This window comes from Archocentrus centrarchus, chromosome 21 (genome assembly GCF_007364275.1).
Source record: "Archocentrus centrarchus isolate MPI-CPG fArcCen1 chromosome 21, fArcCen1, whole genome shotgun sequence".
Classification (NCBI taxonomy): Eukaryota; Metazoa; Chordata; class Actinopteri; order Cichliformes; family Cichlidae; genus Archocentrus; species Archocentrus centrarchus.
In genome coordinates, this window is record NC_044366.1 from 16,157,753 (window position 1) to 16,177,000 (window position 19,248).

The window sequence follows — 19,248 nt, forward strand, 5'->3', positions numbered from 1 at the left end:
TATTACTCAGAAATATTACTTCACTAAAATAGTTTGTGTACCAGGAAGAAGGGGTAGCAAAGTCTTCACATTCATCAGAAATCAGTTTAAAAGCGCTCCATAAATTTTATGCCATTTAAGAAAAAAAAAAACCCTCCCATGATGGTCTGTCAGTGTTCTCTTGAAAAGGTTATTACCTTGTGCTAATGGTTTATGGAGAAACCTTCCCCTTGAAGTCAAGTAATAGTTCCCTTTCAGTGACAACACTGTACAAAATGTAGCTGCCAGAGAGTGGCATGATTTGAAGGTCAATAAAGTCTGAAACACACTCATACAACAATTGAAATAGATTGCAGGTTCAATAACACATCCACACCACTATTATTTTCAAAGAAGTACTCATTACACGTTGCATTGCATTACATTTGCATGACTGCAGAGTATAATGAGTTCCTGCTGACAGTCTGTATTATCTGTCATGCATCTTGTCCTTGGTTCCATTTTTTAAAAATCATTTGGTTTAGCAACATCTGATTTGCCTTCCAATTACTACCTGCCACAACTACCTGGTTTTATTTTTACCTTGTGAGCCTGTCTATTTGCGACTGTGCTGTGTAACTTGGATACACCGACTATAGTGATAATTATGACAAAGGTAGCTGTGAGTACTTTGGCAGGTGCCTGTTTGTCTATCTTTATGTGTACAGATTTTGTCAGCCCAATAGCATCTTTAGAGTGCACGATGCAGTTACAGAATTTGTGGCTGAGGTCAAAATGAATGTTGAGTTTGAAGATGGGTGGTACGTTTTGAGTAAGAGGCCAGTGGTCCCCCCAGTTGACATTCCTTCCCACATTTTCGTGTGTGTGTGTGCATGTGCGCGCATGTGGGTCTTATCGTAGCTGCCATCATTGTGACACCTACTGCAGCTGGATCTACAATAAAGGGGTTTGGGGCACTTTGGCAGATTTTTTTTTCTGTGGATTTTGCCAACATGATAGCATCACAACCTGTGTAAGATCCTATTACAAAAGTGTGTATTTTGAAAGTAGAAATACCTGATTACCCCTTCAACACACACACACACACACACACACACACACACACACACACACACACACACACACACACACACACACACACACACACACACACACACCTTAAACTCATATTAACCTGCTCTTTAAGGCCCCAACTGACTATCAGATTTCAGCAGTCTTATAAGTTTATTGCAGGCTGCACTGTACAACAAGGATAACAAACCTGGGTACACAACATCAGGTTTTACGTAAGTAGACTGGAAGATGATAATGCTTATTAAATTGTAGGCTAGCACGCATGGATGCAGTTTCTCTCTCCATAATACCTCCTCTTTGATGCAGCCATGATAACAGCTGGAAGACATATCCTGCAACCAAAGACTTCTGCTGCCCAAACCAAATCAGATTTTCTTTGTTTAGCATAAGTAATATGCGAGCTTTTGGCTCTGAGTTCGCTTTGTTTTTTCACAATAATGTGAGTATCAGGGTGCCATCTCACATGACATTCCAGTTGGTTAGTTAATAAACATAGATTGTAGCAGCATCGACACTTATAGTCATCCTGTACCAGTTGGGTCAGTCAGTTACTTGCTTGTGCGTGTTACAGTGTTTAACAAATTTATTCGACCACTTGTTATAAAAACAAGAAAAGACAAATAGTTTAGAAAGCATCAAAAACAAAAGGCAGATAACAAACTGAATTCATATTGTGATACCCAAATTTGAGCCGGCACACAGGACTTCGGAAATGAATCAAGCATAGCATTCAACAACTGAAACCTAAATTTTCTGCCAGGAATGCAATTAAATAACTGTATTTTGGCATTTTAATAAAAAAAAAAAAAATCAACAATGTGATTTACAGTTTTTTCCTGCTTTGTTGTAAAATAGTGAATATGAAAATTAATTGATAACATCAATAATTATATTTTAGCAATGAAAATATAATTTGATTAAAATGTTTGGGCGTACTGGTGGATTAACCACTACAGAAACATAAAAAATTATTTTGGTAATTACCAATGCTGTTAATTTAGGGCATTGGGTGGTAGCCAAATAAATTTGTTAAGCACTGTATACATGAGACCTAATTTGTGTGGTGCAGCCTTTCTTAATTTAGTGATCTGTGAATTTCATTATAATAAACATGTGCTAGGCTTGGACAGCTTGTGGTACTGGCTCCTGGATTTTAGGTCACTGGATGCTTCAGTGTCTTCACTGGCTCATCTCTTAACTTTCTGATTCTACCATTAAGTGCTGTACATGCAGCGCCTTAATTGTAATCAGAGGTTTTTCACAGAAAACAGAAACTTGATGCGAATGAGCACTACACTGATGAGTACTAAAGAGTGAATTCAGGCCATGAAATGAAAACGATGCTCCACGGAGCTGTGATTTCCTGCCAAGTTAGTATTTTGCATTACTCATGACGTCCCACACTTCAAGGAAAAAAGGTGAATGAGTTATTCAGCTTTAAAATAATCTAAAGTTAAACCACAGTCCACGTCGTGACCTTCAAATTTAATGAATCGTTGTAGGGGCTACTTGTTGTCGACGTATTGGAAGTGAGTCTCCACAGCGTGTGACTGTGAATGAACAGATTTTTGCTCTTACTCCGTCAGTAACGTAAGCACACACACACATTGGATTACACCAAAGTGTTAATGGCAGGATTCTTCAGATGTTAAATCCCTGTGATGTTTCAGCGTGAAACAATCAGCGGTACAACAAAGCCATGACTCATCCTATAACTAGCACTGGAGATGTGAAGTAATGGAATCACTCTTCAGACCCGGTCTTCATGGCATTTCCACAATTATTGCTTTTGCAGAATTTCAGTGCCTCATGACATCTGCAGCAGCTGGTTCCAACTGAATACATTTTACTGCTGATGAAAATATCTGCATTTCACAATCTTCATTAAGTTTTTTCCAAACATGTTTCCAAAAAAAGCAAGGATGCTGTACTAAATGTAAACAAAAACCAAATAACTGGCAAATCATTTAAACCTGAATTTGATCGATAATACAACAAAGACAAAATATAAGATGTTGAAATTCTTTTCATTTTGAATTGAATGGAAGTAATACATTGCAACAACAAAAAAAAAAAGCTGGAATGTGAAAATACTGTAACAGAAACACCTGGTGGATGATGCTAATTAGTAAAATGACTGGATATAAAAAGACCATCTCAAAGAGGCAAAGAGGAAGAGGGGTTCAGGGCTCTGTGAAAGTCAGCATGGACAAATGTGTCAAGATTTTATGAAAACGAAATCTGGATTCAACAATCTGGATTTCAACAACTACAGTGCATAAAATCATTCGAAGATTTGGAAAATATGTAGAAATATCTATCTGCAGTGAATACGGCTGAAAACCATTATCAACGGGATGTGATCTTCAGGTCCTTAGATAACACTGTATTACAAATAAACTGTATTTTGGGGTCGAAATTGCTGCATGGGCTCACAAACATTTCTGAAAACTGCTGTCAGTAAACACAGTTTTATCACTGATAGTTTTGCCCACCGATAGGCTGAGGGAGGTTATGTTTTTAGTTGCATTAGCAAGATAACTCAAGATGGATTTCAATGAAAAAGTTTTTGGGAGTGGTACAAGGATCAACTGATTACATTTTAGTGGTGATCTGGATCACAATCTAGGAATTTTTAAAATGATTCTTTACCATTGTGAGACAGGGGAAAAATATTCACAAATTTGCATCTAACCTCATGAAGATAGGTTAGAATCCTCTAAAAAGAATCTTCCAGGCTAAAGCGGAGAGACACAATTTACATGAGGGTGCATTGGTCCATGACATGAGTAACTTGCACATCTGTGAAGGAACCAACAATAATGAATGACATATACAGATTTTGGAGTGTCATAAGGTATCCTCCAGATGAGGTCTTTTTAAGATGAAGCCTTGGTGATTTCTGTAGGACAGTGCCAAAACCACAGTCTGCGCATGTCACAGCAGCAGAGATCTGTAGTAAAAACATCTGCAAGTTGAACCTCCTGCCAGCAATGCTTATGGAGAGTTTTTTAAAGAAGAGGTGAATAGTAGTAGACCTAATCATGCCCCTTTCCTAAGGTTTATGAAATGAGCATGCACAGTATTTTTCAAAACACAATAAAATTTCTCAGTTCAACATTTGATAGGTAAACAGTTTGCAAAAATTGAAAAAAAAAAAAATCCACTTTCATTTCTCTTTATTTTTATTATGTTTTATTTCTGTTTTCACTTTTGTTTTAATGTGCCAACTTTTTGAAAATGGAATTGGTAGCTTTGAGGAAAAAGAGCTCACTCTAACTGGCCTCCACTGAAAAAGACAGTGCAGGAAATTTTAATAAAACCTCAGTTCAGTAACATAAACATACCATAATACCACATTAGCAGGTCTATTTCTCCCACAGCACAGCAATAAAATAAACAGGATGGGAATAAAACTGTGGGAGAATGGGAATAAACCGAAGAGGAGACTGTGGTGGCTTGCTGCTATTTGGAGCTTTTAGTCACTATCCAGTTCATCGACTGGATCTCTGCTTACCAGCCAATCATCTGAGAGTGAGTCAGGACCCGGAGCCTCTTTTAGCCCACAATCAACACCCTGCAGATGCAGTCACTGTTGAACAAAGCTGACGTACAGTCCACATGGGATAAAGCGAGTTAATGCTGTTTTTACCTGTGCTGTAGTGGTGATATAAGTTTCTCTAACCAGACTGCAGGTACATTAACAAAACAGGAATGTGGTTTTTTTTCTCGTTTAACCCAAACCACTTTCTGCCTTTTTGACTAAATATGATAAACACAACAACAGGGAATATCAAATTACAGCCGAACCATATTTTTGATGCACTAGCTTGGTGCTTTGGTTTTGCACAGAGTAAAACTGTCAACCCGTGGCTAAACAGCTCGAGAGGAGTTTCACATAAGCTTTGCAGGGAACTATCAGATTTCCGACAGCAGGAATGCCAACGGTATAGGTGGCTGTTTGCTGTTAGTATCTCCTAAATCTCTCTGAACCTTGGTGTGTGACAGGTGTGCAAAATCTTTGAGATGGCAGTACCAACTGTCTAACCCTCTAGTTTTAAGTCCCAAGTAGAATGTTAAAGATATGCTTGTACAAGAAAAGTTATTTTGGTTTTGAAACTTTAATCTCCAACTTTACATCTACTTCTTCAGGATATGTAAAATCAGGCAGAATTCAGTCTAAATAAATGTGCATGAGACACTGTGGAATGAACTAACAACAGTTCAGCTGCAGAGAAGATTGTTCTCTGCTGGATATTTAATATTTGAGAGCTATTCTGAGCACTACCCAAAGGAAGCAATAAAGGAAAACAGAAAAATGCTTGAAGTGGTATGTACAAATATAATATTACCTGCTGTTTTTTACTGTTATTTTATCCTATATTCTATCAACTCAAACTATTTTTTAAAAATTAGATTTTATTTTGTTATTAAGAAAAAGAGAAATGTTTCTCTCTAAATCATTTGCCATGTTAATGTGTTACTCTAACTATGCAGAGTCCTACCTGAGGTGAAAAGGAGACAAACGTACTGCTCAGTTTTGAAAAACTAAATGTATCTTTATTATTCAGAGTCACATTTATTGGGTGCAATTTTTACACATAAAGAACCCTATTAATTTGCCATTAATAACCTCTCAGGATTGTGTGCCTCTGCAGTTTTTTTCCTGCTAGGGATTTGAAATAGGCAAGACAAGAACAGGCTGAATATAGACCCTATAAACCCTGCTCTGCAGTATGTTTAAGGTTTACAACCCTGGGTTTCTGTGGAGGCTGACTCCGAGAGGTGTTGACTCAGTTGTTGCAATTTCTCAAGACGTTGTTTTTCCTGGTCTTTAATTAAACTCCATTCTTCTGAAAGATCTAGGCAATACTTTCCCCACCGTGTAAGACTATAAACTATAACCTCAATAGACTCAGCATCATATGCTTCACAAATGCAATATTTATTGCCACTCTACAGGATATGTTATTTTGATTTAATTTAACTTAACCCATCTGTAGGTCTCCCACCTGGAAATGCAGAAATTCAAATTATTACTGACTTACATAATTAATTTCATCCTATTTATTTTTAGACAGCACAATTATTAAAATAAGAGCATGTTTTATTTCTTCAGAGGCAAAATGAGAACATCAAATGTGTCCTGAGACAGTTTCCACCTTGACAAACATGCAGACATTCAGAGAGTGAGGCTGGGTCAGGCGGGATGCATGGATCAGAAAGGGTAAAACAGATGGAGGGAGTAACGGGGTGAAGGGCATTTTAAAGTAAGTAAGTTGATTCTGTTTAACTGCGTGTGGAGCACAGGTGGGCAATCAGACAGCAGCGTATTGTCCGATGGCTTCATCCCCCCTGGGTTGACAAAGCAAGTCATTTTTTAGGCTCCAGGGGAGGTAGAATCCAGGTGAAGCGGGGCATGAGCATAACAGATGTTTTGGCAGAAGGAGGAAGGATGTAAAAAGCTGCACGGATCAAAATCTGACCCAGACAAGACTCTCATGGGAGGACAGGAAGGCTTTTTTTGGTTTTGATTTTCCCTTGTAATTTATAGCATTTTTAAAGCATTGTTTTCGGTAAAATGTTATAATTCATATTTAGATGCTAAATATTAATAAAGAGCAAAAGACACAAAAGATTTTTTGTATGCTACTATTGCTGGGTTCCCTCTAACTGTACAACTCTTGATAACTATAGATAAATGTTCACAATACATTTTATCAGGATCAATAAACCCTATTGTGTTTTAACATAATTTAATTATTACAGTGTATACCTATGAATCAAACAGTTATTTTGGCAGAGGGCGTGGTGGAGGCCAAGATGATAATAGAAACATAGATCTTAAGAGGTAAACTTTAATTACAGAATTAATTTATTTAAATTAAGATGATACACAGCATTTTGGGGCTTTCACCGCTGCCCACAAAAACACTCATACATCTATCACCAGAAAATAGAGAACTGCACGTTGCATGCAGAAGCATACAACATAGATTTAATTGCTCCATTGCATTTGCAATGCAAGGTATTTCCAAGCAGCAAATACTAAAACTTTGCCACTATTTTGACAAAGGATGTTGCTTGACAAACAGTGAAACTATACTGAAATTACAACAGTGCGCTTTGAAATAGCCTACTGAATACACAAAGAGGCTTAAAACGCACAATACCTCTTGAAGATGAATTAGTCATTCTTGGCATTAAAGGCCACAAGAATTAAGGTGGACTCCCCGTGAACATCAGTCACCAACAGAGTTCAGTTACTCTTGCAAGGTGACCGTTCCTCTGAGCTTTTGTTTGTTTGTTTCTAAGTACCATTATGAAAATGCAGTTTAGGCAGTTGATCATCATATCGTCTCCGATCTGTCGCCATCTGATCAGAGTATGATCATTGTAAATGTCCTTATCAGTTAGTAGGCTCCAACAATAACTGCTTCCGCTTCTTTTGACGGTCTTCTGTCTGTTACCAAAAAGTTAATCATCCCCTCTGATTTTATGAGGAGGTTGCAGCCTAAGAAAAATATACCAAACACCACCGTGAGGGATAAAACGCACATGACGGCTATCTGGACCACCCTCATGATGAAGAGGCTCCTCTCATCCGGAGCGGCTGCCACAAAGCCATTATCAGTCACCACGGATGAAAAGTTGCAGCAAAAAACCTCCTCTGTCTTGTTGAATAGCCCGCTCTCTGTTTGGTTGAAGCCGGTGTTATTCATGTCTACTTTTGCAAAGCAAACTTTCAGTGCGAGAGATGCGGAAGGCAGAGAGGGAAAGACGCGCTCGGCACGATCCCACAGAAATTGTCATCAAGTGAAAAGTAAAGATGAGGAGGCGGCGAGTTGAAGAAGTTCCCTCAGATCAGACAGCGCTCCTCTTGAATTTAACAAGCTGCTTTGGCATCGCATTACTGGGGATTTCATGTGTTGTGCTGCCAGTTTCAGAGCGTAATGAAACCACCAGCCCCGCCGTTAAATAGCCAGACTGCCGCTGTTCTCCAGAAACAGGATGGCACAGCAAGAGCGCCACCATACGACCGGACCGCATCCATGCCGCGTATGTGCATGTATGTAGGACATTACGTACTGTCTGTTGTGCATGTTTGGGTGTTTGCAGCCATCTGTGTGTTGGTGTGTGCATGCATGCATGGATTAATGAGTTGGTGGTTCATTTAAAACCTTAACAGGTCTTTGCTGACCCCATGTCAGAGAGAGGCCAAAGCAGCTCAGATCATCTGCATGCGGCTACAGTTCATGATATACTAACTTTAATTGCTCTGCAGCCCAGCACCGTTCAAAACATGAACTCAAAATTAAACTAACACGCCTATCAATGCAAAGTGAGGTTCACAAGCTTTACAAATGCTGCAGTAAATGTGGCAATGTTGTAAATGTGTTCAAATAATTGAATTAGGTTTCTTATGCTTCCATTTCATTTACTGCTTAAATTGTAAAGTATATTGATTAATATTTGTAGTGTGCGTGTACCACTGATCTGAGCTGCCTTGTACAATTATCCATTAACTTTAGTCAGCATTTAGGTTTCTGAATTTTCAAGTGCTGCATGTAGGTCTATAGCACTTCAGGCTGGCAAGAACTTAATACACACAGACATGCTGACTTGTGATAGTAAGAAGAGCACAAGTGTTACAAATGATATTCACAATGGCTTTGCTCATGACAATGAGCCAGCATGCACAATATGAGGACCCCGAAATGGATTTTAGCCAAATTTTAATCTGTTTTTCCTACTGCCACATGTAATATGTTTGCTGTGTGGCATCCTCTACACTTCCCTTCAGGAGGTTTATGCCTTATGCCTCACAACTTTGCCAATCATAAACTACAAAATGGATCCTTTCTAAATTTTTGTGAAATAAAGGTAATGTAAATTCATCTGAGCTTTATTTTTTTCCCCCCCTGACCTTAACTGCCCAGCCAGTGGGGCCCATCCTGTAGTCTGAGAACCAGGTCAGATAGGTAGGGGGGGTGTAATGTTGTACGACAACATTACACCCCCCCCCCCCCCCCCCAAAAGATTCTCCTATAAAGAAAGTACAAGAGAACTTTCACTAAATAAACTCTTCAAACCTACCAAACAGTTAGACAAAGTCTTTCTCTCTCTCTCTTATACACACACACACACATATATATATATATATATATATATATATATATATATATAGATATATATATATATATATATATATATATATATATATATATATATATATATATATATATATATATATATATATATATATATATATATATATATATATATATATATATATACATATATATACATATATATATTAATAAGGAGACCTGCAGTGACATCTAGTGGATAATTTGAGTCTAATCTGAAACTACATAGTACATAGTACATTATGCAGTTACGGTATGAATGGAAGTCAGATTTATCTCACAGTGAAGACACTGCAGTATTTATTGTAGCTGCTTTATTGCCGGTGAGTTAAATGAAACGGCAATAAAGGAGAGTTTAGAGTCTGTGGCTGTACTTCGTTGACAGTACAGCAGACTTATTATGATTCCCTGAATGTTTATTAAATGCTTGGGTTAGATTTGATCTGGCTAATTGCCCAGAGGCAAAATCGAGAGTCTCTCATCAATAACAGCAGATGGCAGCATTGTTCAACACGATCCACTAAATATCTGCCTCAAAATAGCTGCGAGGTAGACAACTGTCTGTTACTCTGAAAAATTCAGTGACTTACCCTGTGGACTCTGACGCACATGTACTCCGAGGTGTGAAATTCTGGGTGTCACATGCCTAAGAGTGAACCTTAACCAACTTTCTCCATGTCCCTATTGTGAAACACAAACATCAACAACAGGACAACTCTGTGATAGTTCCAAGGGCAAAAATACTAAATCATACTACGAAGTAGGTTTACTGTGGAGTATTTTAGTAAACTTAAAGCCATTATTCTACCATGTCTATAAAAGATCATTACATACAGTGAAAGGAGCAGAGGCATTTAGGCATTATTATTACTGCAGCAGTACGTATGAAAAAAATTCTCTCAATTTTCCTAATTAATCTCTTCCGTGATAATATAAACAATTATGATAATTCACTGAGAGCCTTTATAAATATCAGTGTGAAAACTAATTAAAAACAAAATAAAATTTCAAATAATTAAAATCAAAATAAGTGTATTTAGATAAACAAGTTACAATTGCCTTTAATTTTTCAAAACACAAAAACGCACTCTGTACCAATAATAATAATAATAATAATATTACAATATATTTGGTGGCATTGCACACGCCTACATTTACCAGACACCCATGAAGCTCTGCTTCAAAGGGATTTCGTGAGCGACGTCGCTGTCAGCCAATCCGAGAGGAGACACGGGACACATTCAGGTCGGTCTGAGCTGAGGTTAGATTGTGCTGACTATTATCTCGCCTGTCCTCTTACCGTTACAATATTCACTCGGGGAACAGGTGCGCGGAGAGGCGTTTGTTGCAGTGACCGCATATCCATTTCAACGCAAAAGGGAAAAATAATGGAGACTCTTCATATCGACCGATTTAGTGCGGCTCAGGTGGAGACAGATCATTTCAAGGAGTCCATACAGGTACCATGAAAAGGTTTACTGGACGGACTGGATTTTGGACTACTCATCACTGAGATGGACTGCAACTTAGGTGTTAATTTACGAGATGTTATGCGCTTGCAGGGTGAATTTGGCCCGGTTTATTTTAACCACTATTTAACAGTAGATTTGGGTATGTTGTTCACGTTCAACACGTTGTCTGAGAGCGAGGCTGGATCAGGTCACTGGTTCACTCCATCCACAATTTAGGTAAGCAAAGAGTGTCCCCATTTTCTGATGCGTGCACACCTTGCATAGGAAGAAAAATATTACGCTCCTATGGCTTATACATCACACCATTAAACGGTGATCTTACTGTGGCCGAGACGCTGCTTATAGTTTATATTTAATACATACTACTATAAAATGAGTGGTTTTGGTTGGCTGCTGCCACAGTGTTTGCCGTCTTATTATATGTCACATCTAACAATTAACAGACCAATCTGTCAAGCCAAGGCCTAATTTACCTGAACATGAATGAAAGATTGATAGAGTGAGTGTAATTAACACTTTTAAGACCGCCATAATGAGAACTATAGGTGGATTATTCAGTATTTACTTCAGGTAAGCCTTTGATTTTGTGCTGCTACAATCACCTGCCTAATGGGCATTCTGAGATCAGGGTATATATATTGTTATTTTTCAGTGCTCCTGCCAATGTGACATGAGTTTTGGTACAAATATCATATTCCAGTATGTGCCAATATGACTAACTTAGTTATTAATTGTTTATATTGCCAGTTTTTAACACTTAATAATACACATACACACACTATTTGTTTAGTACTCTTAAAGTATTGTAGCTTTACTTGTGGCTACTTTGATGCAGGTGTGTGATGGAAAATTATCACAGTCCAATCCAGCTTTTACTAAGCTGGATTGGTCTCTCCTATCCATAAGGAAAGCACTTAAAACCTCAGTGAGTCCTTTAATGGTCAGCAGCTGATGGCCATGATTTGTACTGTAAATGTGGAGGAGGAAAACCAGATCATTTTCTGTTATGTTTTTTTGTTCTCATTTTACTGTCAGGTTTCCATTGTCAGGTGCTGATGTGTGGCCTGTCCAATTATATGACTGTGGAACACAGTTTGGCAGCTCAAGTGTACAGCCGTTCATTTGCATACAGTAGAAGCACTCCTGTTGAATGGATGAGGAATACATAATTTAACTTGTAGCACTGCACCAGACATTTCACAACAAAGAGTGCTGCTAACAACACAATTAAGTGTCACTTGAGAAGCAGTTAATAATGGCTGGTGGTTTACACTCCTATTGAAAAGAGTGGATAAAGCATCATGCCGAGAATGTAGATGTATATTTTTGGAGCTGTGCACAGAAGACAGAAAATATTCATCTGTCCAGATGGTGGGACTAATTGAGTCAGACTTCTTCGGACCAGCAAACTGCTGGTGGTGTGGTTGGCGCAGTCAAACCCAAATATCTTTTTCACAGATGCACTGAAGCAGATGGTTAGAGATGCAAACAGACACCATAAAGGCAGAATCATCATTGATCTGTCTGCCATGTGAGTGGAGGTGATATGCTAGATGGAGACTTGTATTTCAGTTTTACTGACACAATTTTGTTCATTACACTCATTAAGTGTAGACCTATCCATCTGCTTCATTTAGAAGTAAGTTAGTGGTGTGCAGTTTCTGTCTGTGTGACTGAAATCCTCCACTGCACTGTGATTTCAGTCTTGATGCAGCTGGACAGGGGCTGCCTTGTTTTTGAATGAGATAAGGGTTAGCCCAAGGCAGCCGTGTCAGCCTCGGTGATGGACATTTAGACAGGGGGTAGAGAGTTGGGGTGAGAGATATGTGTGTGTGTGTGTGTGTGTGTGTGTGTGTGTGTGTGTGTGTGTGTGTGTGTGTGTGTGTGTGTGTGTGTGTGTGTGTGTGTGTGTGTGTGTGTGTGGAGTGCAAAGTCATTACCATGCTGCATGTGAAAGATAAGGAAATGTGTCCTTATTCTACTGCAGGCGTTTTCCGCTTGTTGTGAAAGTACCTAACAGGGTAAATTGTATCTAAATGCTTTGGCAATGAAGTGCAAACTCATGTAAGCCTATGTTTAATATATGTTACATTTTGAGAATATCCACAACATCTTAGGTTGGAACCAAGCAGAAGACCATCCAATATGTTTGATCTGTTTTACTACTTGCGTGATATTAAATCACTGTGCTATATTTCTGTTATAGATGTTAAAAAACAACAACTAAACAACCGAAACCCTTCTGGCTATTTCTGTGTTTGGTTTGTCTATTTGAATGGCTGAAAGGATTATTCATGACTCTTAATACTATACTGATTATACTTTCATAAGTCTTTCACTCAATAAAAACCTATAATTTCAGTCAAGTGTCCTGTTTGACAGAAAATTATGTTGTTTTTCATCAGAAATATTGTGAGGCACTTGTTCCATGCCAATGAGATATTTAACCTCTGCAAATTGCCTCTGGTATTTAAGCTTCCCAGATGGTCTTAGCAGCACTACTGATGAAGTGGGTGAAGTCTGTAAAGGGGAAATGAGCATTCACTCATCCTCTCAAATGGAAGAATGTGAAGGGTCTGTGGTCAGTCCAATGTGGGAGGCTGGATGTGACCTCCATTCCTCGTTTTTTTTTTTTGGTTATTTTTTGTAACAAAGATACCAAAAATAAGCACTGAGCATGAAGAAGATATATTATTTGTAGCACTAATGCATCTCATATGTTGTTCATCAATATTAGCAGGAATGTTTGCAGTAAATAAATATTTCAACTGTAGGAAGAAGACAAAACAAGTATAGTTCAGCAGGGAGAGATCAAAGAACTGAAAGCATTCACCATAATTTATAGAAGCACAGAGTCTGAGTAATAAACAATTTTCTCTTAGACTCATATGAAACTACAGTCATGGTAAAAAGAAAGTACACCCTCTTTAAATTCGAAGGTTTTACATTTAAGGTCCTTACCAGATAATAAAATGAGGTAAATACAACCTCAGATGAACTAAAAAGCATGACATATCAATAATTATTTATTCAACAAAAATTGAAGCCAAAATGTGGAATTGGTGTGTGAAAAACTATGTACATCCCACGATTCAGTAGCTTGTAGAACCGCCTTTAGCAACAGTACCTTGAAGCAATCGTTTTTCTGTATGACTTTATCAGCCTGGCACGCTCTTCTTTACAATGTTGCTTCAGTTCATTGAAGTGTACAGGCATTCATTTATACACAGCTTTCTTAAGGTCCCACCACAGCATTTCAATCAGGTTGAGGTCTGGTCTTTGACTTCTTTTTTTTTTCAGACATTTTGTTATAGATTTGCTGCTGTGCTTGGGATCATTGTCCTGTTACATGACCAAATTTTGGCCAAGCTGTAGCTGTCAGACAGATGGCCGCACATTTGACTCTAGAATACTTTGGCATACAGAGGAGTTCATGGTTGACTCACTGACTGCAAGGTGCCCAGATCCTGTGGCTGCAAAACAAGCCCAAATCATCACCCCATTCACAACTGTGCTTGACAGCTGACACGAGGTGTTTGCGCTGTTTTTGGTTTTCACCAAACGTGGCACTGTGTATATGTGCAAACATCTCCACTTTGGTCTCGTCTGTCCGTGGGACATTGTTCCAGAAGTCTTGTGGTTTGTTCAGCTGCAACTTTGCAAGGCTAAGCTGTGCTGCCATGTTGTGCTGCTTTCTCCTGGCAACCCTTCCAATCAAGCCTTACTTACTCAGTCTTTCTCTAATTGTACTGTCATGAACTTTAACATTTAACATGCACGAGGCCTGTAGAGTCTGAGATGTAGGTATTGGGTTTCATGCATGTACAACACGTGCACAGCCAAACACTAAGGTATCATTAGCGTGGAAGCTCTTCACTATAAGTGAAGACTCAAACTTCACCAAAGTAAACCACAGGGGACCACTATGAAAACGTCTGGAACAACAAACCTGATCAGACACTTAAATCACCCACACACAGCTGAACATGAACATTTTAAAGAATCTAACAAAGGGAAAGTGGCTAAAATGATCCAGAACTCAGAGCCAGCCACACAACAGCAGCCTCGGTGTGAGCAAAGGATCAAAGCAGTTTATGAGTACAATTATGGAGATGAGTGAAAAAGAGAAAAGGGTTTAATGTCCTGTTATGTGGTGAAGTTATAAACATACTGGAAAATGATGCAAGTACTTGACATTTGTTTTGTTATATAAATCTGTGGCACCTGCTTTTATTTGATGAGGTAAAATATGCCAGATAAAGGTGGGTGTATAGCAACTCATTTTCATTTCATTATATGCACCTCTTTCCCGTAGCGGAGCACTTTTCAGTTATTAAAGTGAGGGTAGATCCTGTAACTGACTGTAGTTGTGTGGGAAATTGTAAAGTTTGATTTTTTTTTTATTCTGAAAATAATGTGTTGCATTGAAAAAAAGCAGATTTTTGATTGTATATGCTGTCAGTTATAGTTTCTTCTTAGAAAGAAATTTGTAATCAGCAAAAATGGGAGGGAGCTCACACACACACACGCGCGCGCGCACACACACACATGCACATACACACACACACACACAAATCTGAATTGGCCAAGAAAATTGCAATCAGGCCATTTGTAGTAAAAATGCATTAGATTAAATTAGGTTGAGCAATGATACACCATATAATTAGGGGTTAAAATAGGCTGGAATGATCTGGAATTGTGTCCTAGCACCCTCAAGATGTACAATTAAGTCCGATAGGCAGTTTAATACTAGATAGGCAAGACCATTTTTCATGGGGTGCAGCCTGGTGGTCCTCCCAGCTCATGCACTGTATCACAAGCTAAGTATACCCTTACTGCTCCATAGGAACTAATGACTGATTTTGGCAGATCTCTTATGAGTTTAGTACTTTTATTATATCCTGACATGTGAAACCTTGGAATTGAAAGAGGGTGCCTTTCTTTTTACCATGACTGTATATAGCAGAGTGCAGTCCCAACAATGGTAGGATGTAGGGCAGGAACTCCTGGAGTCCAGATGCTGGTGGTGGTGGAGAAGAAGCATGTGAAAACTTGAATGGGGATCTGAGTGACAAAGATGAGGTTCAGACAGGGAAGAAGGAGGTCGCACGAGTTAGACTGAGAAAGGCAGAATGATAGAAGAACATTAAGATTAGAAACACATGGAACAGAGGCTTGTAGCGTGAAGAAGGCGGGCAGGAAAATGATTGGGCCAGAATGATGACAGAATCAAGTTTGATAGAGTGGGAAAGAGGAAGTGATGTAAAGTTAGATTAGAAACTTTAATACCCAGATGAGTAAATACAGAACTTCCTTATTGAACTTATGCATAAACTTAATTGTTGTTACATCACAAACTGAACCATTGCTGGCAAAAAAAAATTGCAGCTTGCAAAAGTCCATTTGCATGTTTTCATACATTTCTAAGACAATGACCCAAATCACACAAGGAGATCAATTACAAAATAGCTTACAAAAGGAAAATTCAAGCTTTATAATGGTTGGATTCCTAAATCAATGAAGCAGCTGGGACATGACTAGAACATGGCTGAAAAAATAAATCAGAAATACTTAAACTGTTCTGATGTGTCTTCACATTAAATTTAGTATTCTGTCTTAATTTTTTCCCCTCTTCTGAAGGATGATGCCCCCCAGTCAAACCTGCTTGGCCTCTTCCCTGTTTCTTCACCCTGTCTCAGGACTTCAGACTCTTCACTGGCAGCCCGAGCGCTCCTAAGTGCTCCCTATCAACCTGCCTGGCTGTCATCTCAGAGAGGTGATGCGACGGTTTGTCTACTGCAAGGTGGTGTTGACCACCTCTTTAGTGTGGGTGCTGGTGGATGTGTTCTTGCTGTTGTACTTCAGCGAGTGTAACAAATGTGATGATAGGAAGGACCGCTCGCTGCTCCCCGCGCTTCGAGGTAAATTGATGTTGCAGAATTTCCCTGTTGTTTTGCATCAAGCATGCATGAGAATGTAAGCTGCAGACCTAATACATTTTATAATTTCGCTTCAATGTAAAATATTCATCATCTGTGACAAATCGCATTAAAATAAATTTCACTGAGAGGGAAGCTTTGCCTAAAAGGACACAAAAACACCTAAAACATCTGAAAAAGATCGTTAATAGTTGATGGAAATGTTAAAAAAAAAGGTAAAAATTGTAGTTATTGAGCTAGAACAAATTTAATTAATTTATATGAATTAGAAACATTTGATGTAGTGTATCTTTTTTGCTAAATGGATTATGAAATGAAACCGATGAAGATATGTTTTGATGTAAAACTGTATTTTTGTGTGTTTTGGTATGTTCTTAAAATCAGTGTAACACACCTCCTCTAGCAGAGTTCATTTCCTCACATGCCCTCAAGTAAGCAGGTTTCTAAGAGGCTTAGTAATCTGCTTTTAAGGTTACAATGATACTGGGCTGCAAGTGACCATACATTACCACACAAAAGTCTTGTGTTACATTGGAGTTACTTTGCTCTTGAGATTTGATGATTTTCTGTGCATATGAACTGTGTCATAGAAAACACTGGAATTTGCAATGACAGGGCAGGTGTTTTAAGTTTTATCTGGTTTACTGTAACCTTATTTTTTTCAGCTGTCAAATGTAAATATAATTTTTAGTTTGACACAAATTCCCATGTTCTTTTTGGGCTTAAAATTGTTAGGTATTTGTTTGTTTAAAAAAGGGATACAAAATTTGCTTTTCCAGTATTGCAAACAATTGCCAGTACTGCAAAGCTACCATCAAACAATAAGCACAATAAAACTTGCCAGTATGTTGTGAACAAGCAGCAACCTCTGAGGCTGAATAATGAAGCCCTGGGGGTTTGAATGGTTACTTGAGGTTGACTTCAGCGGGAAGTCAATCCCCACAGACTGCTGTTAAAACAGTTTTGGTCTCTATAGCAAATTTCCCCTCCATAAAAACTGTATAAGTAGCAATTTTTTTTTTTTTTTCATAGCTTACCCATTTGATTTCTTAAAATCAGGGGCATGGCTGCTTTGGTACACCAGTGCAACTCCTTGTTAATGCAAATATGTAATCAGCCAGTCACAAGTCAGAAACTCATCTAGGTATATACAGTAGGAGACGAAAACTACCTAAAGTTCAAACCGAGCATCAGAATGGGGACAAAAGGTTCTTCAAGTGACTTTGAACATGGTTGTTGGTGCCAGATGGACTGATCTGTGTTGGGATTTTCCCACACAATAAAGAATGTTCTGAAAAATAGAAAATACCCAGTGAGTAGTAATTCTTTGTGAAAATGCCTTGTTGATGTCAGAGGTCAAAGGAGAATGGCCAGACTGCTTCAAGCTGATAGGAAGGCAACGGCAACTCAAATAACCACAGCCAGGGTACACAGAAGAGCATCCCTAAATGCATAACATTGTCGAACCTTTAAGCAGATTTGCTACAGCAGCAGAAGACCACACAAGGTGCCACCCCTGTCAGCTAAGTACAGGAAATTGAGGCTGCAGTTCAACATGGGCTCACCAAAATTGGACAACAGAAGATTGGAAAAAAATGTTGCCTGGTCTGATGAGTCTCAATTTGTGCGGAGCACTGTTGCTGAACACATCCATCGCTTTATGACCACAGCGTGCCCATCTCCTGATGACTGCTTCTAGCAGGATAATGCACCATGTCACAAAGCTCAGATAATCTCAAATTAATTTCACTCAATTAAACTCTACGGCCACCAGATCTCAATCCAATAGAGCACCTTTGGATGGAACTGGAGATTCACATCATAGATGTGCCATCGACAAATCTACCACAACTGTGTGATGCTATCATGTCAATATGGATTAAGATCTCCGAGGAATGTTTCCAGCACCTTTTTTGCATCTATGCCAAGAATAATTAGGGCAGTTCTGTGTACTTCTACATTTCCAGATGGTACATTTGAATTTCTTATCCTAATTGCCTTGAATCTTTGTATGAACAAAACCTCTTGCCTGTCATGTACCACCAGAGTGTGTTGCAGGTACAGTGCATATCAGAGCAGTGTAGTACTCTGTGTGATGTGTGTTCATGGTCTACTGTGGTTTTGTGTTCAAGAGGAGTTTCTCTGATCTTTAATGAAATGGCAGCTGTGCCAGACATGCAGGCAGGAAGCAGAACGAAGCAGCAGAGGCAAGAAGAGGAGATAATGTCTGGATAAATGAGAATGGATTGAGGCTAAGAAGAAGACCCCAACTGTGTAACACTACACAGATCTTTTTCTAAGTAAATGAGAATGAAAACAACAGGGGAACCTTAGAAGTCATGTGATAAATTCACAAAATCTCCGCACACACATGTGTGTATGTTTATCTCACCTGTGGCTTCTACTCTTATCTGGCTTCGCTTAAACAGCATGTTGGCTACTGTTCTGCTTCTCCACTTCTGCATCTCTCTCTTCCAGAGCCTTTCTTGCTGTTTTAGCTTCCACAGTAGCACAGAAGACTGGAAATATTCTAAAAACTAAGCAAATTAATTAGATTGCAAATTACATTGGTCTGTTGAACTGTTTCCTTATGTTTCTTTTGTTAATAACTTGGATCCAGACTGTCTTAACATT

At 38.7% G+C, this 19,248-nt stretch overlaps 2 protein-coding genes across 3 annotated transcripts in view; one reads left to right on the forward strand and one right to left on the reverse strand.

Moving 5' to 3' along the window:
• Positions 1-6,654: 6,654 nt before the first annotated feature.
• rprma (reprimo, TP53 dependent G2 arrest mediator candidate a) lies at positions 6,655-8,009 on the reverse strand. Its single transcript, XM_030758381.1, has one exon. It carries the CDS (start codon positions 7,773-7,775, stop codon positions 7,467-7,469), a length of 309 nt encoding a protein of 102 aa, XP_030614241.1. The 5' UTR covers positions 7,776-8,009; the 3' UTR covers positions 6,655-7,466.
• Positions 8,010-10,502: 2,493 nt separating this feature from the next.
• galnt13 (polypeptide N-acetylgalactosaminyltransferase 13) overlaps positions 10,503-19,248 on the forward strand; it is a 38,921-nt gene continuing 30,175 nt past the window's right edge. For both annotated transcript variants that reach the window (XM_030757945.1, XM_030757944.1), the window contains exons 1-2: positions 10,503-10,891; positions 16,316-16,596. In XM_030757945.1, the coding sequence (XP_030613805.1) occupies positions 16,455-16,596 (142 nt within the window). In that variant the 5' untranslated portion in view covers positions 10,503-10,891; positions 16,316-16,454. The remainder of the gene's footprint in view (positions 10,892-16,315; positions 16,597-19,248) is intronic.